At 49.2% G+C, this 26,365-nt stretch overlaps 1 protein-coding gene across 1 annotated transcript in view; it reads right to left on the reverse strand.

Moving 5' to 3' along the window:
* LOC139243212 (uncharacterized) overlaps nucleotides 1-26,365 on the reverse strand; it is a gene marked incomplete at its 5' end in the record, with an annotated part of 44,464 nt that overhangs the window by 14,000 nt on the left and 4,099 nt on the right. The window contains 4 exons of the mRNA XM_070870717.1: nucleotides 5,299-5,372; nucleotides 5,539-5,658; nucleotides 8,378-8,725; nucleotides 12,443-12,787. Of these exons, the coding sequence (XP_070726818.1) occupies nucleotides 5,299-5,372; nucleotides 5,539-5,658; nucleotides 8,378-8,725; nucleotides 12,443-12,787 (887 nt within the window). The remainder of the gene's footprint in view (nucleotides 1-5,298; nucleotides 5,373-5,538; nucleotides 5,659-8,377; nucleotides 8,726-12,442; nucleotides 12,788-26,365) is intronic.

The raw sequence follows: 26,365 nt of genomic DNA on the forward strand, positions 1-26,365 counted from the left end.
GATTGAAGCGAATCCCAAAGAGTAGGTCCCATGCGGCAGAAAGATTTATTACCAATGGGCGGACACGGGAATTAGGTGCTCGACAGGCCAGAGCCAGGAGAATGGAGTCATGAGGTGGAGGATTGTAGAGTTGGGATTGGACGATGGGAATTCAGCAGATTTGCTGATCAAAGGCCTGACAAGCTACTGCCCACTAAGCTATCACTCGTTCAAACTTGGAGTTTGTGTCCACGCGTCTCATCAGCTGCCAGTGTGTGATAAGTAGAATGGGGGCAGAAGCAAAAGATAGAAAGAAGAAAAGTAAAAGTGGAGGGCAGAGAAACCCAAGGCAAAAAACAAAAAGGGCCACATTGCAGCAAAATTCCAAAGGGGCAAAGTGTGTTGGAAAGAAATATAGAAACATAGAAAATAGGTGCAGGTGCAGGCCATTCAGACCTTCGAGCCTGCACCGCCATTCAATGAGTTCATGGCTGAACATGCAACTTCAGTACCCCATTCTTGCTCTCTCACCATACCCCTTGATCCGCCTAGTAGTAAGGACTACATCTAACTCCTGAAAGCTCTGTGCCTCAATTCGAGGAGTATTCGTAATAAGGTGGACGAATTAACTGCGCAGATAGCAGTTAACGGGTATGATGTAATTGGCATCACGGAGACATGGCTCCAGGGTGACCAAGGCTGGGAACTCAATGTCCAGGGGTATTCAACATTCAGGAAGGATTGACAGAAAGGAAAAGGAGGCAGGGTGGCATTGCTGGTTAAAGAGGAAATTAATGCAATAGTAAGAAAGGACATTAGCTTGGATGATGTGGAATCAGTATGGGTGGAGCTGCGGAATACCAAAGGGCAGAAAACACGAGTGGGAGTTGTGTACAGACCACCAAACAGTAGTTGTGAGGTTGGGGACGGCATCAAACAAGAAATAAGGGATGCATGCAACAAAGGTACAGCAGTTATCATGGGTGACTTTAATCTACATATTGATTGGGCTAACCAAACTGGAAGCAATGCGGTGGAGGAGGATTTCCTGGAGTGTATTAGGAATGGTTTTCCAGACCAATATGTCGAGGGAGCTGGCCATCCTAGACTGGGTGATGTGTAATGAGAAAGGACTAATTAGCAATCTTGTTGTGCGAGGCCCCTTGGGGAAGAGTGACCATAACATGGTAGAATTCTTTATTAGGATGGAGAGTGACACAGTTAATTCAGAAACTAGGAACCTGAACTTAAGGAAAAGTAACTTCGATGGTATGAGAGGTGAATTGGCTAGAATAGACTGGCAAATGATACTTAAAGGGTTGACGGTGGATAGGCAATGGCAAACATTTAAAGATCACATGGATGAACTTCAGCAATTGTACATCCCTGTCTGGAGTAAAAATAAAATGGGGAAGGTAGCTCAACCGTGGCTAACAAGGGAAATTAAGGAAAGTGTTAAATCCAAGGAAGAGGCATATAAATTGGCCAGAAAAAGCAGCAAACCTGAGGATTGGGAGAAATTTAGAATTCAGCAGAGGAGGACAAAGGGTTTAATTAAGAGGGGGAAGAGAGAATACGAGAAGAAGCTTGCCGGGAACATAAAAACTGACTGCAAAAGCTTCTATCGATATGTGAAGAGAAAAAGATTAGTGAAGAAAAATGTAGATCCCTTGCAGTCTGATTCAGGTGAATTTATAATGGGGAACAAAGAAATGGCAGATCAATTGAACAAATACTTTAGTTCTGTCTTCACTAAGGAAGACACAAATAACCTTCCGAAAGTACTAGGGGACCGAGGGTCTAGTGAGAAGGAGGCATTGAAGGATATCCTTATTAGGCGGGAAATTGTGTTCTGGAAATTGATGGGATTGAAGGCTGATAAATCCCCGGGGCCTGATAGTCTGCATCCCAGAGTCTTTAAGGAAGTGGCCCTAGAAATAGTGGATGCATTGGTGATCATTTTCCAACAGTCTATCGACTCGGGATCAGTTCCTATGGATTGGAGGGTATCTAATGTAACACCAGTTTTTAAAAAAGGAGGGAGAGAGAAAACGGGTAATTATAGACCGGTTAGCCTGACATCAGAAGTGGGGAAAATGTTGGAATCAATCATTAATGATGAAATAGCAGCACATTTGGAAAGCAGTGACAGGATCCCCCAGAACTGGTACCAATGTCCCAGGAATTTGAATCCCTCCCTCTTGCACCACTCCTCAAGCCACGTATTCATCTGAGCTATCCTGCGATTCTTACTCTGACTATCACGTGGCACTGGTAGCAATCCTGAGATTACTACTTTTGAGGTCCTACTTTTTAATTTCGCTCCTAGCTCCCTAAATTCGTCTCGTAGGACCTCATCCTGTTTTTTTACCTATATCGTTGGTACCTATATGCACCACGACAACTGGCTGTTCACCCTCCCTTTTCAGAATGTCCTGCAGCTGCTCTGAGACATCCTTGACCCTTGCACCAGGGAGGCAACATACCATCCTGGAGTCTTGGTTGCGGCCGCAGAAACGCCTATCTATTCCCCTGCAATCGAATCCCCTATCACTATCGCTCTCCCACTCTTTTTCCTGCCCTCCTGTGCAGCAGAGCCACCCACAGTGCCATGATTTTGGCTGCTGCTGCCCTCCCCTGATGAGTCATTCCCCTCAACAGTACCTATAGCGGTGTATCTGTTTTGCAGGGGGATGACCGCAGGGGACCCCTGCACTACCTTCCTTGCACTGCTCTTCCTGTTGGTCACCCATCCCCTATCTGGCTGAGTACCCTTTACCTGCGGTAAGACCAACTCGCTACACGTGCTATTCACATCATTCTCAGCATCGTGGATGCTCCAGAGTGAATCCACCCACAGCTACAGTGCCACAATGCGGTCCGTCAGGAGCTGGAGGCGGATACACTTCCCGCACACGTAGTCGTCAGGGACACCGGAAGTGTCCCTGACTTCCCACATAGTACAGGAGGAGCATAACACGTGTCCCAGCTCTCCTGCCATGACTTGACCCTTAGATTAACTTAATTTGGCAACAGCAATGCTAAATGTTACTTACTGATAAAGAAAGAAAAAGAAAAACTATTTACCAATCACTTACCCCCTTGGCTGTGACGTCACCTTTCGATTTCTTTCTACTTCTTTTTGCCTGCCTGCTGCACCTGCCCCGACTCCTCGACACTCGAACTCCCGAGCCTCCCGACTCCTCGACACTCGAACTCCCGAGCCTCCCGACTCCTCGACACTCGAACTCCCGAGCCTCCCGACTCCTCGACACTCGAACTCCCGAGCCTCCCGACTCCTCGACACTCGAACTCCCGAGCCTCCCGACTCCTCGACACTCGAACTCCCGAGCCTCCCGACTCCTCGGCCTTTTGTAGACCATCTCGATCTCCCCGCTCCGCCTCCTCGAACTCCCGAGCCTCCCGACTCTTGGGCCTTTTGTAGGCCACCTCGATCTCCCCACTCCATGTCCTCGAACTCCCGAGCCTCCCGACTCCTGTGCCTTTTGTAGGCTGCCTCGATGGGATTGAAGGCCGATAAATCCCCTGGGCCTGATAGTCTGCATCCCAGAGTCTTTAAGGAAGTACCCGAGAAATAGTGAATGCATTGGTGATCATTTTCCAACAGTCTATCAACTTTGGATCAGTTCCTATGGACTGGAGGGTAGCTAATGTAACACCACTTTTTAAAAAGGGAGGGAGAGAGAAAGCGGGTAATTATAGACCGGTTAGCCTGACATCAGTGGTGGGGAAAATGTTGGAATCAATTATTAAGGATGAAATAGCAGCGCATTTGGAAAGCAGCAAGAGGATCGGTCCAAGTCAGCATGGATTTATGAAAGGGAAATCATGCTTGACAAATCTTCTGGAATTTTTTGAGGATGTAACTAGTAGAGTGGATAAAGGAGAACCAGTGAATGTGGTGTATTTGGACTTTCAAAAGGCTTTTGACAAGGTCCCACACAAGAGATTGGTGTACAAAATCAAAGCACATGGTATTGGGGGTAATGCACTGTAGAGAACTGGTTGGCAGACAGTCGGGAGAAACGGGTCCTTTTCAGAATGACAGGCAGTGACTAGTGGAGTGCCGCAGGGCTCAGTGCTGGGACCCCAGCTCTTTAAAATATACATCAATGATTTGGATGAGGGAATTGAGTGTGATATCTCCAAGTTTGCAGATGACACTAAACTGGGTGGTGGTGTGAGCTGTGAGGGGGACACTAAGAGGCTGCAGGGTGACTTCGACACATTAGGTGAGTGGGCAAATGCATTACAAATGCAGTATAATGTGGATAAATGTGAGGTTATCCACTTTGGGGGCAATAAGGTGAAGACAGAATATTATCTGAATGGTGGCAGATTCGGAAAAGGGGAGGTGCAACGAGACAGGTTCATCAGTCATTGAAAGTTGGAATGCAGGTACAGCAGGCGGTGAAGAAGGCAAATGGTATGTTGGCCTTCATAGCTAGGGTATTTGAGTATCGGAGCAGGGAGGTCTTACTGCAGTTGTACAGGGCCTTAGTGAGGCCTCACCTGGAATATTATGTTCAATTTTGGTCTCCTAATCTGAGGAAGGACGTTCTCACTATTGAGGGAGTGCTGCGAAAGTTCACCAGACTGATTCCCGGGATGGCCGGACTGACATATGAGGAGAGACTGGATCAACTGGGCCTTTATACATTGGAGTTTAAAAGGATGAGAGGGGATCCCATAGAAACATACAAGATTCTGACGGGACTCGACAGGTTAGATGCGGGTAGATTGTTCCCGATGTTGGGGAAGTCCAGAACCAGGGGACACAGTCTTAGGATAAGGGGTAGGTCATTTAGGATTGCGATGAGGAGAAACTTCTTCACTCAGAGAGTTGTTAACCTGTGGAATTCCCTGCCGCAGAGAGTTGTTGATGTCAGTTCATTGGATATATTCAAGAGGGAGTTAGATATGGCCCTTACGGCTAAGGGGATCAAGGGGTATGGAGAGAAAGCAGGAAAAGGGTACAGAGGGAATGATCAGCCATGATCTTATTGAATGGTGGTGCAGGCTCGAAGGGCCGAATGGCCTACTCCTGCACCTATTTTCTATGTTCCGATGTTTCGAAGTGTCTCAGAGTCCAGCTGTATCAAAATACATTTGCGCAGGACAAGGACATTCATCTTAACTGCCAATATTCAGATGGTCTACAGGGCCACGAGGGAAAATAATGCAGAAATAACTGGTAACAGTGGTGTCGAAAGACACAAACACACCATCAGATCTGTCACATCACACAGATACTTCTCGTTACAGAAAGCAATATCCTCGAAAACCAACGGAACTCACCTGTGTGTCTCCTGCAGAAAAAACATTTTCATAATCAGCAGTTGTGTTCTGATCAGCAGCAGTTCCCGATGGTGCTGTAAAATAAAGGATAAAATATCACCAACATTAACTACAATGATATTAATAATATCTTGCTGCCGACAGTAATATTTTATATATTATCAAAACAGGTTCTTCAACAAATATCTTATTAACTATATACAGCAATCGAGACAAACTGAATTATTTAGTCACACATACCGGACTGTTTTTTTCCAAAAAGTGTGTGTCTGATGAGTAAAATGCCTCCAGTAACAACAGTGACTCCCAGCACAGCACCCAGAATGATCCAGACCAGGCTTGACTTCACAACTTTTGTTTCTGTGAAAGGAAATCACATGTTTAAGGCAGAAGCCCCGGGGAAGACATCAGATTCTCGTCAGTCAGTGAAGTGTGAAATGGTACCACTGGGAAAATCAAATCCCGGTGGAATTCAGATAGAGCGGGGCACCCGACATGATGGAAAGTTGGAGGGATAATGTTAGTTTAAACATAGAGCAGCTTGATTTATCTGTAATGTGGGCTGTCAGTCAGTCCTAGTATCACACACTGACTACTTGCTGTGCTATCGAGCTGGCTTGGCAAAAGGAAGCAGAACTGTTGGTCAATGTAGAAAAGCTCCACTGATGGAGGGAAAGTGACGAGCAGAGTCCCAGTGGGTGCCCTTCTGTCTTCTTCTGAGGCGATCCCTTGTATCGAGGATGACTTGCTTCCACACCAAAAAGGGATGAGTTCACAGGTGTTTCAATGAAGGACCTAGTATTCCAGATCCCGAACTACCTATTGAAAGGTGGAAGATGCCTGTGCGTGGATTTTTTTAATGTGTAGTGGCCATTGCACACCAGCCACCACACGGGCTTGACAGAGCTAGGTCTTGGTCCAGTGGTAAGGATTAACCAAGACAACTGGAGACCAGCTATGTTGCACGGACCTTGTGCGCACATGTATTGCAGTGTGGGCTGGCACATGCTGGCCCTGGGCCCTCGCCTCTTCTAGTCCCCGAACTCGCGCCTCTCCTGGGCCCCCATCATGTCAAAGAAACATAGAAACATAGAAAATAGATGCAGGAGTAGGCCATTCAGCTCTTCGAACCTGCAATTCAATAAGATCATGGCTGATCATTCCCTCAGTACACCTTTCCTGCTTTCTCTCCATTCCCCTTGATCCCCTTAGCCGTAAGGGCCATATCTAATTCCCTCTTGAATATATCCAATGAACTGGCACCAACAACTCTCTGCGGCAGGGAATTCCACAGGTTAACAACTCTCTGAGTGAAGAAGTTTCTCTTCATCTCAGTCCTAAATGGCCTACCCCTTATCCTTAGTCAATGTCCCCTGGTTCTGGACTTCCCCAACATCGGGAGCATTCTTCCCGCATCTAACCTGACCAGTCCCGTCAGAATCTTATACGTTTCTATGAGATCCCCTCTCATCCTTCTAAACTCCAGTGAATAAAGACCCAGTTGATCCAGTCGCTCCTCATATGTCAGTCCAGCCATCCCTGGAATCAATCTGGTGAACCTTCGCTGCACTCCCTCAACAGCAAGAATGTCCTTCCTCAGATTAGGAGACCAAAACTGAACACAATACTCCAGGTGAGGCCTCACCAAGGCCCTGTACAACTGCAGTATGACCTTCCTGCTCCTATACTCAAATCCCCTAGCTATGAAGGCCAACATACCATTTGCCTTCTTCACTGCCTGCTTTAGCTGGGGGAGGTATGTACTTGGTCTGGGGTAAGGTACTTTGGCTGGGGGAGGGATGTACCTGGACTGGGGTAAGGTACTTTGGCTGGGGGAGGGGTGTACTTGGACTGGGGTAAGGTACTTTGGCTGGGGGAGGGGTGTACTTGGACTGGGGTAAGGTACTTTGGCTGGGGGAGGGGTGTACTTGGACCAGGGTAAGGTACGTTGGCTGGGGGAGGGGTGTACTTGGACCAGGGTAAGGTACTTTGGCTGGGGGAGGGGTGTACTTGGACCAGGGTAAGGTACTTTGGCTGGGGGAGGGGTGTACTTGGACCAGGGTAAAGTACTTTGGCTGGGGGAGGGGTGTACTTGGACTGGGGTAAGGTACTTTGGCAGGGGGAGGGATGTACCTGGACTGGGGTAAGGTACTTTGGCAGGGGGAGGGATGTACCTGGACCAGGGTAAGGTACTTTGGCTGGGGGAGGGATGTACCTGGACTGGGGTAAGGTACTTTGGCTGGGGGAGGGGTGTACTTGGACTGGGGTAAGGTACTTTGGCTGGGGGAGGGATGTACTTGGACTGGGGTAAGGTACTTTGGCTGGGGGAGGGATGTACTTGGACTGGGGTAAGGTACTTTGGCTGGGGTAGGGATGTACTTGGTCTGGGGAAAGGTACTTTGGCTGGGGAAGGGATGTACCTGGACTGGGGTAAGGTACTTTGGCTGGGGGAGGGATGTACCTGGACTGGGGTAAGGTACTTTGGCTGGGGGAGGGATATACCTGGACTGGGGTAAGGCCCTTGCTGTCTTCTGGGGAGCTCTGTCCTCTGTCGCTTCAGGAAGTCAAAGTGGATCGAATTACAATTTGCAAAGTCAGTGAGACCTTGGGATGGGCGGTTCCAGTTACACATTCCAGTGAAACTTCAGGGTGTGGCTTATCCTCCACAAGGACCAATCATTGACAAAGGGTGGAGCATGGCGGCCATTTTTCAGTACAAATATGTGTGCCCATCTCATTTCTCATGTCTGGTTTCCCTTCTCCCGTCTCTTTTGTTCTGAGTGGCCCACACCCAAAATGTCAACTCCTCCGTTTTCTCCACAAAAAACAGACTTGCCGAGACATTCCGTATGTTCTGTTGTTGTTCCAGAGTTTTGATCCATTCTTACATTGCCACTATTCAACTCTGGCATTTCGCACATCACTAACAACATTCCCACTCTCTGTTCCACAGCACGACAGTAACCACTGTGTCTGACGGTATATTTCCACTGGTCCACCCCACTGTGTGAAGGTTACACATGTTCCCAGTAAGGAGCTGTTACTGTGACCCTGCCAGTGTGAGTTAACATTGACTTACCGGTTACATTGAGCTGGGTCCCTGCTCCATAGATGTAGCTCCACACACTGCAGCTGTAGGCAGCAGTATCACTGAGGGACACATTCACGATGGTCAGAATGTAACTGTTACTGATGATGTTCCTGGAAGGCAGAAAACGGTCGTGGATACCCCGGGACCTGGTAATGGTGCCATTCACAAACTGGCTCATCACCCACTCGCTGTTGTTCCCGGGTCGCTGGCAGTGCCAGTGGACATCAGTGTCACTCACACTGGCATTGTACATGGCACATTGTAACTGCACGGTTTCACCCTCTGGGACCTTGCTGACTGTTGGATGCTGAACAAGGACCGGATCAGCTAATGGATCTGTACGTGGGAAATATATGGAGCTTAAAACAAAGAAATATATTTCTCCAGAGTTCAAAGTTGAACAATTTATAACATTTGGAATGTTATGAGAGCACCTGATGCTTAACCCAGCAGTTTGTAAACTGAGAGCCCAGACAAAGTGGAACTCGACATCATCAATAGTGTCTGCCATGACTCAGTGGCTGCACTCTTGCATCGGGGTCAGAAGGTTATGGGTTTATGTCCCACTCCAGAGACTTCAGCACATATCTAGACATTCCAGTGCAGTATGGAGTGCAGTAGGCTGACACTCCCAGTGCAGTGCTGAGGGAGTGCTGCACTGTCCGAGGTGCCAGCTTTTGAATGAGTTGTTAAACCGAGGCCCCATCTGCTCTCTCAAGTGGATGTAAAAGATCCCACGGCACTATTTTGAAGAAGAGCAGGGGAGTTATCCCCAGTGCCCTGGCCATTATCACATTGCTGTTTATGGGAGCTTGCTGTGTGCAAAGTGGCTGCCTTGTTTCCTACATTACAACAGTGTCGACATTTCAACAAGTACTTCATTGGCTGTAAAGTGCTTTGGGACATCATGAGGTCATGAAAAGCACTGTAGAAATTCAAATCTTTCTTTCTTGGAGTCAGAGTGTCGTGGGTTCAAGTCCCACTCCAGAGATCCCAGCACATATCTCGACACTCCAGTGCAGTATGGAGGGTGTGCTGCACTGTTGGAGGTGCTGTTATTGAAATGAGATGTCAAAACAAGATTGGCATCTCAGTTGGATGTAAAAGATCTCACGGCATTATTCGAAGATTAGCAGGGGAGTTCTTCCAGTGTCCAGGCCAACATTTATACCTAAAACACATGATCTGGCTATTTATTTAATCGCTGTTTGTGGGACCTTGTGTGTTTCCTAAATTACAACAGTAACTACACTTCACATGTACTTCATTGGCTTATGTAAAGTGCTTTGGGACATCCCGAGACTGTGAAAGGTGCTATAGAAGTGCAGGTTCTTTCTCTTAGTGTCTATCCCTGGTGCCCCCAAAAGGCCAATGGAAGACTGGGACCAGGCATATCCGGGTCCAAGAATAACTTGCAGCCCTCCCATGCACTCCCAGCAGAGTTATAGCAGCAGAGTGGCCGAGAGCTGTGGATAAGAACATAAGAAGTAGGAGCAGGAGTAGGCCATTGGCTCCTCGAGCCTGCTCCGTCATTCAATAAGATCATGGCCAATCCGATCATGGACTCAGCTCCACTTTCCTGCCCATCTCCTGAATCAACCTGGTGAACCTTCTCTGAACAGCCTCCAATGCAAGTATATCCTTCCGTAAATACGGAGACTAAAACTGCACGCAGTACTCCAGGTGTGGCCTCACCAATACCCTGTGTAGAAGTGTGACGATAGAATTAGATTAGTTCTCACTGGAGCAGGGATATTTCATTGAGAGAGGACATGAAGCAGGTTTTTTAAATGCTGAAAATAGACTGGGATATAGAGGGCATAATTTCAAAGTTTGCAGATGAGGAGGAAAGCAGCAGCCTCCAGGAGGACTGGTGAAATGAGCAGATACATGGCAGATGCAATTTAATGCAGAGAAGTGTGAAGTGATGCATTTTGGAAGGAAAAATGAGGAATGGTAATATGAACTAAATGGTGCAATTATAAAGTGGGTGCAGGAACAGGGAGCCCTGGGGGTTCACATACACAAATCTTCATAGTGGCAGGACAAGTTGATGAGGCTTTAAAAGAGCTAAAAAACCCTGGGTTTATAAATCGAGGTGTAGAGTACAAAAGCAAGGAAGTGATGCTAAACCTCCATACATCACTGGTTAGGCCTCAGCTGGACTATTGTGTCCAATTCTGGGCACCACACTTTAGGAACGATGTCAAGGCCTTGGCGAGGGTGCAGAGGAGATTTACTAGAATGAGACCAGAGATGAGGGACTTCAGTTATGTGGAGAGACTGAAGAAGTTAGGATTGTTCTCCTTAGAGCAGTGAAGTTACAGGGGGATTTAATCGAGGTGCCAAAATTATGAGGGGTTTTGCTGGAGTAAATGAGGATGAAATGTTTCCAGTGTGGGGAGGATCAGTAACCAGAGCACACAGATTGAAGATAATTAACAAAAGTACCAGGGGGGAGGGGGGAAAGAGATGAGAATTCCTTTTTACGCAGCGAGTTGCTGTGATCTGGAATGTGCTGCCTGAAAGGGCGGTGGAAGATTCAATAGTAACTTTCAAAATGGAATTGGATAAATACTTGAAAAGGAATAAAATTGCAGGGCTGTGGGGAAAGAGCAGGGGCAGTGGGACTAATTGGATCGTTCTTTCAAAGAGCCAGCACGGGCACGATGGGCCGAATGGCCTCTTTCTGTGCTGTAAGATTATATAAAAGCTTGGATAATACAAGTGTAAACTTTATCAAAGTTTGATTCAAACAGAAGGAAGTCGGAGCATAAAACTGGTCAATGGGACTGTGGAGCGAGAACAGCTTGTATTGTGAGACAGCAAGTACCTAAAATATACAGCGCATGGTGTTTGTCTCAATGTTATACCAGTGATGGTCATCCCTGCCCTACTTCAATAACTGCACTTGGTGCGAGGGGGAACACATCCTCTGCCCAGAACATCGCAAATCCAGCCAAACAATTTTTATAGAATTAACCACAAATCATTATTTCAGGTGAATTTATAAAGAATGAACAAATCCTGTAGGGAGCGGAAAGGAGCAGCATAAAAATCAACTTAGGAATTAAATCGAGGGAAAGGGAGGGATATGTGGGTGGGGGAGGGGGAGGTGCGGGGACATGGGGGGGGGGGGCATGGGTGGGAGGGGATGTGGGGGGGAGGGGGATGTGGATCGGGGAGGGGGGATGTGGGTGGGGGGGACGTGGGGGAGGGGTGATAAGGGTGGGGGAGGGACGTGGGCGAGGGGGAGGGGTGATGTGGGTGGGAGGACGGGACGTGGGGGAGGGGTGATGTGGGTGGGGAAGGGGACGTGGGGGAGGGGTGATGTGGGTGGGGGAGGGACGTGGGAGGGGGAGGGGTGATGTGGATGGGGGAGGGGACGTGGGGGAGGGGTGATGTGGATGGGGGAGGGGACGTGGGGGAGGGGGAGATCAGCACAGCCCGGGTTCAGCTTTCCCGATGTGAAACTTTGAATGGGCCGCGCCGCCCGTTAAAGGGACCACGCATCAAAAAGCAAATGCAGGGTAACACTGATGGGGATATGTGTGGGTGTGAATGGTAACTTGGGCAAGGAGTCAGGGACTGTGGACTGGACCATCACGAGGAGAAAATAGGTGCAGATAAATGTGAGAAATTATTGCAAAACTATCTGCTGCTGAGTTGCACTGTGACGGATTACTGGCACTTTAACGTTTAGTAATGTTGAATTTTAAAAGAATCAAATCGCCTTAGAATTCCTAATCCCTGTCAGTGTAAGTGAAATCACACTTTAGGCAAAACAAAATATTTCCATCAAGTTTGGGAAGCTCCTGTGTTCTATTGAGAAGTGAAGTGTGTATAAGAGGGATCCCACAATGCCGTGCTCCCAGTGAGAAGCCACAGTCCCATGGAATGTGGGTCAGATATAGGGCCACAACATCACAGCCCCAATTCTCCAGTCCATGCTCCCAGTGTGTGTGTGCCTCTCGACTGGGAGTGTATTGTTGTAAAATTATCCTCTATGTAGTAACGCTGTTATAAATAAAACCAAATGTAACTTATACTTACTGGTTACATTGAGCTGGGTTCCGTTCCCGCTGATATTGCCCCACACTTTACAGTAATAGGCGGCAGTGTCACTGGGCTGCACGTCTGTGACTGTCAGAATGAAGCTGTTATTGGAGGTGTCTCTGGAAGGCTGGAGACGGTCAGTGGAACCTGGGCTCCCTCGTGTGCTGCCACTTGCCTCATGTGTTAAAACCCACTCCGTATCTTGCCCCGGTAGTTGCCGGTACCAGTGGACATCAGTGTCACTCACTCTGGCGTTCCGCATGGTGCACTGTAACCGTGCCGTGTGACCCTCTGTGACACGTTCCAGGCTCGGAGACTGGGTCAGGACAGGGACAACTGCACCTTTAATGGGAAAATATCAATCACTTAAAAACCGGTCTGAAGGTTGATAAATGTCTGAAATGTTTCAATGAAAACTGCAGGCAGCTCACCTGAGCTTCAGTAAATTCTAAACAACTGATCATTATCTGGCCTGATATGAAAAGCTCCAGGATTTCTTTGCTTCATGCACACAGCTGCCTCTGCCACTTCCTCCCCAACCTCCCCGAGTCTTCCTCCCTGATCCCCATCACTGCAGATTCTCCCCAATCTCCCTCCCATGCCTTCTCTTCACTTATTTCCCAAATGATGCTCACACCCTGGCCCATTGATTTCTTCTCAATACACCTCCTGACTCCTCTTTATCCCTTACTGTCATGTGTCTGACATGTTACTGCTTACACTATTACAAGGTATGCCACCAGAGGGCACTGCAGTGGGAGACTTGCAGGTTACCTGTCCAGGTGTGCCTGACCTAGTATAAAAGGCAGGCCTTATTCGAAGATTAGCAGGGGAGTTCTCTTAGTGTCCAGTCAACATTTATACCTAAAACACATGATCTGGCTATTTATTTATTCGCTGTTTGTGGGACCTTGTGTGTTTCCTAAATTACAACAGTGACTGCACTTCACATGTACTTCATTGGCTTATGTAAAGTGCTTTGGGACATCCCGAGACTGTGAAAGGTGCTATAGAAGTGCAGGTTCTTTCTCTTAGTCTCTATCCCTGGTGCCCCCAAAAGGCCAATGGAAGACTGGGACCAGGCATATCCGGGTCCAAGAATAACTTGCAGCCCTCCCATGCACTCCCGGCAGAGTTATAGCAGCAGAGTGGCTGAGAGCTGTGGATAAGAACATAAGAAGTAGGAGCAGGAGTAGGCCATTTGGCCCCTCGAGCCTGCTCCGCCATTCAATAAGATCATGGCTAATCCGATCATGGACTCAGCTCCACTTTCCTGCCCATCTCCAGAATCAACCTGGTGAACCTTCTCTGAACAGCCTCCAATGCAAGTATATCCTGAATATGGAGACTAAAACTGCACGCAGTGCTCCAGGTGTGGCCTCACCATACCCTGTGTAGAAGTGTGACGATAGAATTAGATTAGTTATCACTGGAGCAGGGATATTTCATTGAGAAAGGACATGAAGCAGGTATTTTAAATGCTGAAAATAGACTGGGGTATAGAGGGCATAATTTCAAAGTTTGCAGATGAGGAGGAAAGCAGCAGCCTCCAGGAGGACTGGTGAAATGGGCAGATACATGGCAGATGCAATTTAATGCAGAGAAGTGTGAAGTGATGCATTTTGGAAGGAAAAATGAGGAACAGTAATATGAACTAAATGGTGCAATTATAAAGTGGGTGCAGGAACAGGGAGCCCTGGGGGTTCACATACACAAATCTTCATAGTGGCAGGACAAGTTGATGAGGCTTTAAAAGAGCTAAAAAACCCTGGGTTTATAAATCGAGGTGTAGAGTACAAAAGCAAGGAAGTGATGCTAAACCTCCATACATCACTGGTTAGGCCTCAGCTGGACTATTGTGTCCAATTCTGGGCACCACACTTTAGGAACGATGTCAAGGCCTTGGCGAGGGTGCAGAGGAGATTTACTAGAATGAGACCAGAGATGAGGGACTTCAGTTATGTGGAGAGACTGAAGAAGTTAGGATTGTTCTCCTTAGAGCAGTGAAGTTACAGGGGGATTTAATCAAGGTGTTTAAAATTCTGAGGGGTTTTGCTGGAGTAAATGAGGATGAAATGTTTCCAGTGTGGGGAGGATCAGTAACCAGAGCACACAGATTGAAGATAATTAACAAAAGTACCAGGGGGGAGGGGGGAAAGAGATGAGAATTCCTTTTTACGCAGCGAGTTGCTGTGATCTGGAATGTGCTGCCTGAAAGGGCGGTGGAAGATTCAATAGTAACTTTCAAAATGGAATTGGATAAATACTTGAAAAGGAATAAAATTGCAGGGCTGTGGGGAAAGAGCAGGGGCAGTGGGACTAATTGGATCGTTCTTTCAAAGAGCCAGCACGGGCACGATGGGCCGAATGGCCTCTTTCTGTGCTGTAAGATTATATAAAAGCTTGGATAATACAAGTGTAAACTTTATCAAAGTTTGATTCAAACAGAAGGAAGTCGGAGCATAAAACTGGTCAATGGGACTGTGGAGCGAGAACAGCTTGTATTGTGAGACAGCAAGTATCTAAAATATACAGCGCATGGTGTTTGTCTCAATGTTATACCAGTGATGGTCATCCCTGCCCTACTTCAATAACTGCACTTGGTGCGAGGGGGAACACATCCTCTGCCCAGAACATCGCAAATCCAGCCAAACAATTTTTATAGAATTAACCACAAATCATTATTTCAGGTGAATTTATAAAGAATGAACAAATCCTGTAGGGAGCGGAAAGGAGCAGCATAAAAATCAACTTAGGAATTAAATCGAGGGTAAGGGAGGGATATGTGAGTGGGAGAGGGGAGGGGATGTGTGGGGACATGGGGGAGGGGACGTGGGGGAGGGGGGATGTGGGTGGGGGAGGGGACGTGGGGGAGGGGGATTTGGATGGGGAGGGGACGTGGGGGAGGGGGATGTGGGGGGGGAAGGGAGATGTGGGTGGGGGAGGGGACATGGAGGAGGGGTGATGTGGGGGAGGAGGAGGGGTGATGTGGATGGGGTAGGGGACGTGGGGGAGGGGAGGGGACGTGGGGGAGGGGGGTTGTGGGCGGGGAGGGGGGAAGGGAGATGTGGGTGGGGGAGGGGACGTGGGGGAGGGGGAGGGGTGATGTGGATGGGGGAGGGGACGTGGGGGAGGCGAGGGGACGTGGGGAAGGGGAGATCTGGATGGGAGAGGGGATGTAGGGGAGGGGGAGGGGATGTGGGGAGGGGAAGGGACATAGGGGAGTTGGAGGGGACGTGGGGGAGGGGAAGGGGACGAGGGGAAGGGGACGTGGGGGAGGGGTGATGTGGGGGAGGGGACGTGGGGAGGGGTGATGTGGGTGGGGGAGGGGACGTGGGGGAGGGGACGTGTGGGAGGGGTGATGTGGATGGGGAAGAGGACGTGGGGGAGTGGGAGGTGTGCTGTGGGTGGGGGGGTTGCGTGGGGGAGGATGAGAGGACGTGGGGGAGGGGGAGGTGTGCTGTGGATGGGGGAGGGGACGTGGGGGGGAGGGGACGTGGGGGAGGATGAGAGGACGTGGGGGACGGGGAGGTGTGCTGTGGGTGGGGGGTTGCGTGGGGGAGGATGAGAGGACGTGGGGGAGGGGGAGGTGTGCTGTGGATGGGGGGTGGACGTGGGGGAGGGGGAGTGGTTGATGTGGGTGGGGGGGACGTGGGGGAGGATGAGAGGACGTGGGGGAGAGGGAGATGTGCTGTGGATGGGGGAGGGGACGTGGGGGAGGGGGAGGGGTGCTGTGGATGGGGGGGGGGCGTGGGGGAGGATGAGAGGACGTGGGGGAGAGGGAGGTGTCCTGTGGATGGGGGGGGACGTGGGGGAGGGGGAGGGGTGATGTGGGTGGGGGGGGGCGTGGGTGTGGATGAGAGGACGTGGGGGAGGCGGAGGTGTGCTGTGGATGGGGGGGCATGGGGAGGGGGAGGGGTGCTGTGGGTGGGGGGGGACGTGGGGGAGGGGGAGGGGGAGGGGTTGAAGTGTGTGGGGGGAGGATGAGAGGACGTGGGGGAGGGGGAGTGGTGATGTGGATGGGGGGGCCGTGGTGGAGGATGAGAGGACGTGGGGGAGGGGGAGGTGTGCTGTGGATGGGTGGGGACGTGGGGGAGGGGGAGGGGTGATGTGGGTGGGGGGGGACGTGGGTGAGGATGAGAGGACGTGGGGGTGGGGGAGGCGGAGATGTGCTGTGGATGGGGGGGGCATGGGGGAGGGGGAGGGGTGCTGTGGGTGGGGGGGGGGCGTGGGGGAGGATGAGAGGACGTGGGGGAGGGGGAGGGGGGATGTGGGTGGGGGAGGGTACGTGGGGGAGGGGGAGGGGGGGTGTGGGTGGGGGAGGGTACGTGGGGGAGGGGGAGGGGGGATGTGGGCGGGGGAGGGTACGTGGGGGAGGGGGAGGGGGGATGTGGGTGGGGGAGGGTACGTGGGGGAGGGGGGATGTGGGTGGGGGAGGGTAGGTGGGGGAGGGGGAGGGGGGATGTGGGTGGGGGAGGGTACGTGGGGGAGGGAGGGGGAGGGGGGATGTGGGTGGGGGAGGGTACGTGGGGGAGGGGGAGGTGTGTTGTGGATGTGCGGGGGGGGGGGGGCGGGGGGGAGGGGGAGATCAGCACAGCCCGGGATCAGCTTTCCTGATGTGAAAGTTTGAGACATGCCTGAAACTTTGAATGGGCCGCGCCGCCCGTTAAAATTCTCTGGACTCTGGGGAGGTACCAGCGGATTGGAAAGCAGCTAATGTAACGCCTCTGTTTAAAAAAGGGGGCAGGCAAAAGGCAGGTAACGATAGGCCGGTTAGTTTAACATCTGTAGTGGGGAAAATGCTTGAAACTATCATAAAGGAAGAAATAGCGGGACATCGAGATAGGAATAGTGCAATCAAGCAGACGCAGCATGGATTCATGAAGGGGAAATCATGTTTAACTAACTTACTGGAATTCTTTGAGGATATAACGAGCATGGTGGATAGAGGTGTACCGATGGATGTGGTGTATTTAGATTTCCAAAAGGCATGCGATAAGGTGCCACACAAAAGGTTACTGCAGAAGATAAAGGTACGCGGAGTCAGAGGAAATGTATTAGCATGGATAGAGAATTGGCTGGCTAACACAAAGCAGAGAGTCGGGATAAATGGGTCCTTTTCGGGTTGGAAATCAGTGGTTAGTGGTGTGCCACATGGATCAGTGCTGGGACCACAACTGTTTACAATATACATAGATGACCTGGAAGAGGGTACAGAGTGTAGTGCAACAAAATTTGCAGATGACACAAAGATTAGTGGGAAAGCGGGTTGTGTAGAGGACTCAGAGAGGCTGCAAGGAGATTTGGATAGGTTAAGCGAATGGGCTAAGGTTTGGCAGATGGAATACAATGTCGGAAAGTGTGAGGTCATCCACCTTGGGGGAAAAAAAACAGTAAAAGGGAATATTATTTGAATGGGGAGAAATTACAACATGCTGAGGTGCAGAGGGACCTGGGGGTCCTTGTGCATGAAACTCTTTTTGGTCCTTGTGCATGAATCCCAAAAAAAGGTTAGTTTGCAGGTGCAGCAGGTAATCAGGAAGGCAAATGGAATGTTGGCCTTCATTGCGAGAGGGATGGAGTACAAAAGCAGGGAGGTCCTGCTGCAACTGTACAGGGTATTGGTGAGGCCGGACCTGGAGTACTGCTTGCAGTTTTGGTCACCTTACTTAAGGAGGGATACACTAGCTTTGGAGTGGGTACAGAGACGATTCACTTGGCTGATTCCGGAGATGAGGGGGTTACCTTTTGATGATAGATTGAGTAGACTGGGTCTTTACTCGTTGGAGTTCAGAAGGATGAGGGATAATCTTTCTCGAAACATTTAAAATAATGAAAGGGATAGACAAGATAGAGGCAGAGAGGTTGATTCCACTAGTCGGGTAGACTCGAATTAAAGGGCACAGCCTCAAAATACGGGGGAGCCAATTTAAAAATGAGTTGAGAAGGAATTTCTTCTCCCAGAGGGTTGTGAATCTGTGGAATTCTCTGGCCAGGGAAGCAGTTGAGACGAGCTCATTGAATGTATTCAAATCACAGATAGATACATTTTTAACCAATAAGGGAATTAAGGGTGACAGGGAGCGGGTGGGTAAGTGCAGCTGAGTCCACGGCCAGATCAGCCATGATCTTTTTGAATGGCGGAGCAGGCTCGAGGGGCCAGATGGCCTACTCCTGTTCGAGACCCACTAAAGTCTGTGTGTACCAGGTACATTCCAGACCCACGACAGTCTGTGTGTACTGGGTACATTCCAGACCCACTACAATCTGTGTGTATTGGGCACATTCCAGACCCACTACAGCCTGTGTGTATTGGGTACATTCCAGACCCACTACAGTCTGTGTGTACTGGGCACATTCCAGACCAACTACAGTCCGTGTGTATTGGGTACATTCCAGACCCACTACAGTTTGTGTGTATTGGGTACATTCCAGACCCACTACAGTCTGTGTGTACTGGGTACATTCCAGACCCACTACAGTCTGTGTGTACTAGTACATTCCAGACCCATGACAGTCTGTGTATATTGGGTACATTCCAGACCCACTACAGTCTGTGTGTATTGGGCACATTCAAGACCCACTACAGTCTGTGTGTATTGGGTACATTCCAGACCCACTACAGTCCGTGTGTATTGGGTACATTCCAGACCCACTACAGTCTGTGTGTATTGGGCACATTCCAGACCAATTGCAGTCTGTGTGTATTGGGTACATTCCAGACCCACTACAGTCTGTGTGTATTGGGTACATTCCAGACCCATTACAGTCTCTGTGTATTGGGTACGTTCCAGACCCATTATAGTCTGTGTGTATTGGGTATGTTCCAGACCCACTACAATCTGTGTGTATTGGGTATGTTCCAGACCCACTACAATCTGTGTGTATTGGGTACATTCCAGACCAACTACAGTGTGTGTGTATTGGGTATATTTCAGACCCATTACAGTCTGTGTGTATTGTGTACATTCCAGACCCACGACAGTCTGTGTGTATTGGGTACATTCCAGACCCACTACAGTCTGTGTGCATTGGGTACATTCCAGACCCACGACAGTCTGTGTGTACTGGGTACATTCCAGACCCACTACAGTCTGTGTGCACTGGGTACATTCCAGACCGACTACAGTCTGTGTGTACTGGGTACATTCCAGACACACTACAGTCTGTGTGTACTGGGTACATTCCAGACCAATTACAGTCTGTGTGTACTGGGTACATTCCAGACCCACTACAGTCTGTGTGTACTGGGTACATTCCAGACCCACTACAGTCTGTGTGTACTGGGTACATTCCAGACCCACTACAGTCTGTGTGTACTGGGTACATTCCAGACCAACTACAGTCTTTTTGTATTGGGTACATTCCAGACCCACTACAGTCCGTGTGTATTGGGTACATTCCAGACCCACTACAGTCTGTGTGTACTGGGCACATTCCAGACCCACTACAGTCTGCGTGTATTGGCTACATTCCAGACCCACTACAGTCCGTGTGTATTGGGTACATTCCAGACCCACTACAGTCTGTGTGTATTGGGTACATTCCTGACCCACTACAGTCTGTGTGTATTGGGCACATTCCAGACACACGACAGTTTGTGTGTATTGGGTATATTCCACACCCACTGCAATCTGTGTGTATTGTGTACATTCCAGATCCACTACAGTCTGCGTGTATTGGGTACATTTCAGACCCACTACAGTCTGTGTGTACTGGGTACATTCCAGACCCACTACAGTCTGTGTGTACTGGGTACATTCCAGACCAACTACAGTCTGTATGTATTGGGTACATTCCAGACCCACTACAGTCCGTGTGTATTGGGTACATTCCAGACCCACTTCAGTCTGTGTGTACTGGGCACATTCCAGACCAACTACAGTCTGTGTGTATTGGGTACATTCCAGACCCACGACAGTCCGTGTGTATTGGGTACATTCCAGACCCACTACAGTCTGTGTGTATTGGGTACATTCCAGACCCACTACAGTCTGTGTGTATTGGGCACATACCAGACGCACTACAGTCTGTGTGTATTGGGTATATTCCAGACCCATTACAGTCTGTGTGTATTGTGTACATTCCAGACCCACTACAGTCTGTGTGTATTGGGCACATTCCAGACGCACTACAGTCTGTGTGTATTGGGTACATCCCAGACCCACTACAGTCTGTGTGCATTGGGTACATTCCAGACCCACGACAGTCTGTGTGTATTGGGTACATTCCCGACCCACTACAGTCTGTGTGTATTGGGCACATTCCAGACCCACTACAGTCTGTGTGTATTGGGCACATTCCAGACCCACTACAGTCTGTGTGCATTGGGTACATTCCAGACCCACGACAGTCTGTGTGTACTGGGTACATTCCAGACCCACTACAGTCTGTGTGCACTGGGTACATTCCAGACCCACTACAGTCTGTGTGTACTGGGTACATTCCAGACCCACTACAGTCCGTGTGTATTGGGTACATTCCAGACCCACTACAGTCTGTGTGTACTGGGCACATTCCAGACCCACTACAGTCTGCGTGTATTGGGTACATTCCAGACCCACTACAGTCCGTGTGTATTGTGTACATTCCAGATCCACTACAGTCTGCGTGTATTGGGTACATTCCAGACCCACTACAGTCTGTGTGTACTGGGTACATTCCAGACCCACTACAGTCTGTGTGTACTGGGTACATTCCAGACCAACTACAGTCTGTATGTATTGGGTACATTCCAGACCCACTACAGTCCGTGTGTATTGGGTACATTCCAGACCCACTTCAGTCTGTGTGTACTGGGCACATTCCAGACCAACTACAGTCTGTGTGTATTGGGTACATTCCAGACCCACGACAGTCCGTGTGTATTGGGTATATTCCAGACCCACTACAGTCTGTGTGTATTGGGTACATTCCAGACCCACTACAGTCTGTGTGTATTGGGCACATTCCAGACACACGACAGTTTGTGTGTATTGGGTACATTCCAGACCCATTACAGTCTGTGTGTATTGTGTACATTCCAGACCCACTACAGTCTGTGTGTATTGGGTACATTCCAGACCCACTACAGTCTGTGTGTATTGGGTACATTCCAGACCCATTGCAGTCTGTGTGTATTGTGTACATTCCAGACCCACTACAGTCTGTGTGTATTGGGTACATTCCAGACCCACTACAGTCTGTGTGTATTGGGTACATTCCAGACCCACTACAGTCTGTGTGTATTGTGTACATTCCAGACCCACTACATTTTGTGTGTATTGGGTACATTCCAGACCCACTACAGTCTGTGTGTATTGGGCACATTCCAGACGCACTACAGTCTGTGTGTATTGGGTACATTCCAGACGCACTACAGTCTGTGTGTATTGGGTACATTCCAGACCCACTACAGTCTGTGTGTATTGGGCACATTCCAGACGCACTACAGTCTGTGTGTACTGGGTACATTCCAGACCCACTACAGTCTGTGTGCACTGGGTACATTCCAGACCCACTACAGTCTGTGTGTACTGGGTACATTCCAGACCCACTACAGTCTGTGTGTACTGGGTACATTCCAGACCAACTACAGTCTGTGTGTACTGGGTACATTCCAGACCCACTACAGTCTGTGTGTACTGGGTATATTCCAGACCCACTACAGTCTGTGTGTACTGGGTACATTCCAGACCCACTACAGTCTGTGTGTACTAGTACATTCCAGACCCATGACAGTCTGTGTATATTGGGTACATTCCAGACCCACTACAGTCTGTGTGTATTGGGCACATTCAAGACCCACTACAGTCTGTGTGTATTGGGTACATTCCAGACCCACTACAGTCCGTGTGTATTGGGTACATTCCAGACCCACTACAGTCTGTGTGTATTGGGCACATTCCAGACCAATTGCAGTCTGTGTGTATTGGGTACATTCCAGACCCACTAAAGTCTGTGTGCATTGGATACATTCCAGACCCACGACAGTCTGTGTGTATTGGGTACATTCCAGACCTACTATAGTCTGTTTGTATTGGGTCTATTCCAGACCCACTGCAGTATGTGTGTATTGGGTACATTCCCGACCCACTACAGTCCGTGTGTATTGGGTACATTCCAGACCCACGACAGTCTGTGTGTATTGGGTACATTCCCGACCCACTACAGTCTGTGTGTATTGGGCACATTCCAGACCCACTACAGTCTGTGTGCATTGGGTACATTCCAGACCCACGACAGTCTGTGTGTACTGGGTACATTCCAGACCCACTACAGTCTGTGTGCACTGGGTACATTCCAGACCCACTACAGTCTGTGTGTACTGGGTACATTCCAGACCCACTACAGTCCGTGTGTATTGGGTACATTCCAGACCCACTACAGTCTGTGTGTACTGGGCACATTCCAGACCCACTACAGTCTGCGTGTATTGGGTACATTCCAGACCCACTACAGTCCGTGTGTATTGTGTACATTCCAGATCCACTACAGTCTGCGTGTATTGGGTACATTCCAGACCCACTACAGTCTGTGTGTACTGGGTACATTCCAGACCCACTACAGTCTGTGTGTACTGGGTACATTCCAGACCAACTACAGTCTGTATGTATTGGGTACATTCCAGACCCACTACAGTCCGTGTGTATTGGGTACATTCCAGACCCACTTCAGTCTGTGTGTACTGGGCACATTCCAGACCAACTACAGTCTGTGTGTATTGGGTACATTCCAGACCCACGACAGTCCGTGTGTATTGGGTATATTCCAGACCCACTACAGTCTGTGTGTATTGGGTACATTCCAGACCCACTACAGTCTGTGTGTATTGGGCACATTCCAGACACACGACAGTTTGTGTGTATTGGGTACATTCCAGACCCATTACAGTCTGTGTGTATTGTGTACATTCCAGACCCACTACAGTCTGTGTGTATTGGGTACATTCCAGACCCACTACAGTCTGTGTGTATTGGGTACATTCCAGACCCATTGCAGTCTGTGTGTATTGTGTACATTCCAGACCCACTACAGTCTGTGTGTATTGGGTACATTCCAGACCCACTACAGTCTGTGTGTATTGGGTACATTCCAGACCCACTACAGTCTGTGTGTATTGTGTACATTCCAGACCCACTACATTTTGTGTGTATTGGGTACATTCCAGACCCACTACAGTCTGTGTGTATTGGGCACATTCCAGACGCACTACAGTCTGTGTGTATTGGGTACATTCCAGACGCACTACAGTCTGTGTGTATTGGGTACATTCCAGACCCACTACAGTCTGTGTGTATTGGGCACATTCCAGACGCACTACAGTCTGTGTGTACTGGGTACATTCCAGACCCACTACAGTCTGTGTGCACTGGGTACATTCCAGACCCACTACAGTCTGTGTGTACTGGGTACATTCCAGACCCACTACAGTCTGTGTGTACTGGGTACATTCCAGACCAACTACAGTCTGTGTGTACTGGGTACATTCCAGACCCACTACAGTCTGTGTGTACTGGGTATATTCCAGACCCACTACAGTCTGTGTGTACTGGGTACATTCCAGACCCACTACAGTCTGTGTGTACTGGGTACATTCCAGACCAACTACAGTCTTTTTGTATTGGGTACATTCCAGACCCACTACAGTCCGTGTGTATTGGGTACATTCCAGACCCACTACAGTCTGTGTGTACTGGGCACATTCCAGACCCACTACAGTCTGCGTGTATTGGGTACATTCCAGACCCACTACAGTCCGTGTGTATTGGGTACATTCCAGACCCACTACAGTCTGTGTGTATTGGGTACATTCCAGACCCACTACAGTCTGTGTGTATTGGGCACATTCCAGACACACGACAGTTTGTGTGTATTGGGTATATTCCACACCCACTGCAGTCTGTGTGTATTGTGTACATTCCAGACCCACTACAGTCTGTGTGTATTGGGTTCATTCCAGACCAACTACAGTCTGTATGTATTGGGTACATTCCAGACCCACTACAGTCTGTGTGTATTGTGTACATTCCAGACCCACTACATTTTGTGTGTATTGGGTACATTCCAGACCCACTACAGTCTGTGTGTATTGGGCACATTCCAGACGCACTACAGTCTGTGTGTATTGGGTACATTCCAGACGCACTACAGTCTGTGTGTATTGGGTACATTCCAGACCCACTACAGTCTGTGTGTATTGGGCACATTCCAGACGCACTACAGTCTGTGTGTACTGGGTACATTCCAGACCCACTACAGTCTGTGTGCACTGGGTACATTCCAGACCCACTACAGTCTGTGTGTACTGGGTACATTCCAGACCCACTACAGTCTGTGTGTACTGGGTACATTCCAGACCAACTACAGTCTGTGTGTACTGGGTACATTCCAGACCCAGTACAGTCTGTGTGTACTGGGTATATTCCAGACCCACTACAGTCTGTGTGTACTGGGTACATTCCAGACCCACTACAGTCTGTGTGTACTAGTACATTCCAGACCCATGACAGTCTGTGTATATTGGGTACATTCCAGACCCACTACAGTCTGTGTGTATTGGGCACATTCAAGACCCACTACAGTCTGTGTGTATTGGGTACATTCCAGACCCACTACAGTCCGTGTGTATTGGGTACATTCCAGACCCACTACAGTCTGTGTGTATTGGGCACATTCCAGACCAATTGCAGTCTGTGTGTATTGGGTACATTCCAGACCCACTAAAGTCTGTGTGCATTGGATACATTCCAGACCCACGACAGTCTGTGTGTATTGGGTACATTCCAGACCTACTATAGTCTGTTTGTATTGGGTCTATTCCAGACCCACTGCAGTATGTGTGTATTGGGTACATTCCCGACCCACTACAGTCCGTGTGTATTGGGTACATTCCAGACCCACGACAGTCTGTGTGTATTGGGTACATTCCCGACCCACTACAGTCTGTGTGTATTGGGCACATTCCAGACCCACTACAGTCTGTGTGCATTGGGTACATTCCAGACCCACGACAGTCTGTGTGTACTGGGTACATTCCAGACCCACTACAGTCTGTGTGCACTGGGTACATTCCAGACCCACTACAGTCTGTGTGTACTGGGTACATTCCAGACCCACTACAGTCCGTGTGTATTGGGTACATTCCAGACCCACTACAGTCTGTGTGTACTGGGCACATTCCAGACCCACTACAGTCTGCGTGTATTGGGTACATTCCAGACCCACTACAGTCCGTGTGTATTGTGTACATTCCAGATCCACTACAGTCTGCGTGTACTGGGTACATTCCAGACCCACTACAGTCTGTGTGTACTGGGTACATTCCAGACCAACTACAGTCTGTATGTATTGGGTACATTCCAGACCCACTACAGTCCGTGTGTATTGGGTACATTCCAGACCCACTTCAGTCTGTGTGTACTGGGCACATTCCAGACCAACTACAGTCTGTGTGTATTGGGTACATTCCAGACCCACGACAGTCCGTGTGTATTGGGTATATTCCAGACCCACTACAGTCTGTGTGTATTGGGTACATTCCAGACCCACTACAGTCTGTGTGTATTGGGCACATTCCAGACACACGACAGTTTGTGTGTATTGGGTACATTCCAGACCCATTACAGTCTGTGTGTATTGTGTACATTCCAGACCCACTACAGTCTGTGTGTATTGGGTACATTCCAGACCCACTACAGTCTGTGTGTATTGGGTACATTCCAGACCCATTGCAGTCTGTGTGTATTGTGTACATTCCAGACCCACTACAGTCTGTGTGTATTGGGTACATTCCAGACCCACTACAGTCTGTGTGTATTGGGTACATTCCAGACCCACTACAGTCTGTGTGTATTGTGTACATTCCAGACCCACTACATTTTGTGTGTATTGGGTACATTCCAGACCCACTACAGTCTGTGTGTATTGGGCACATTCCAG

This window comes from Pristiophorus japonicus, unplaced genomic scaffold (genome assembly GCF_044704955.1).
Source record: "Pristiophorus japonicus isolate sPriJap1 unplaced genomic scaffold, sPriJap1.hap1 HAP1_SCAFFOLD_1630, whole genome shotgun sequence".
Classification (NCBI taxonomy): Eukaryota; Metazoa; Chordata; class Chondrichthyes; family Pristiophoridae; genus Pristiophorus; species Pristiophorus japonicus.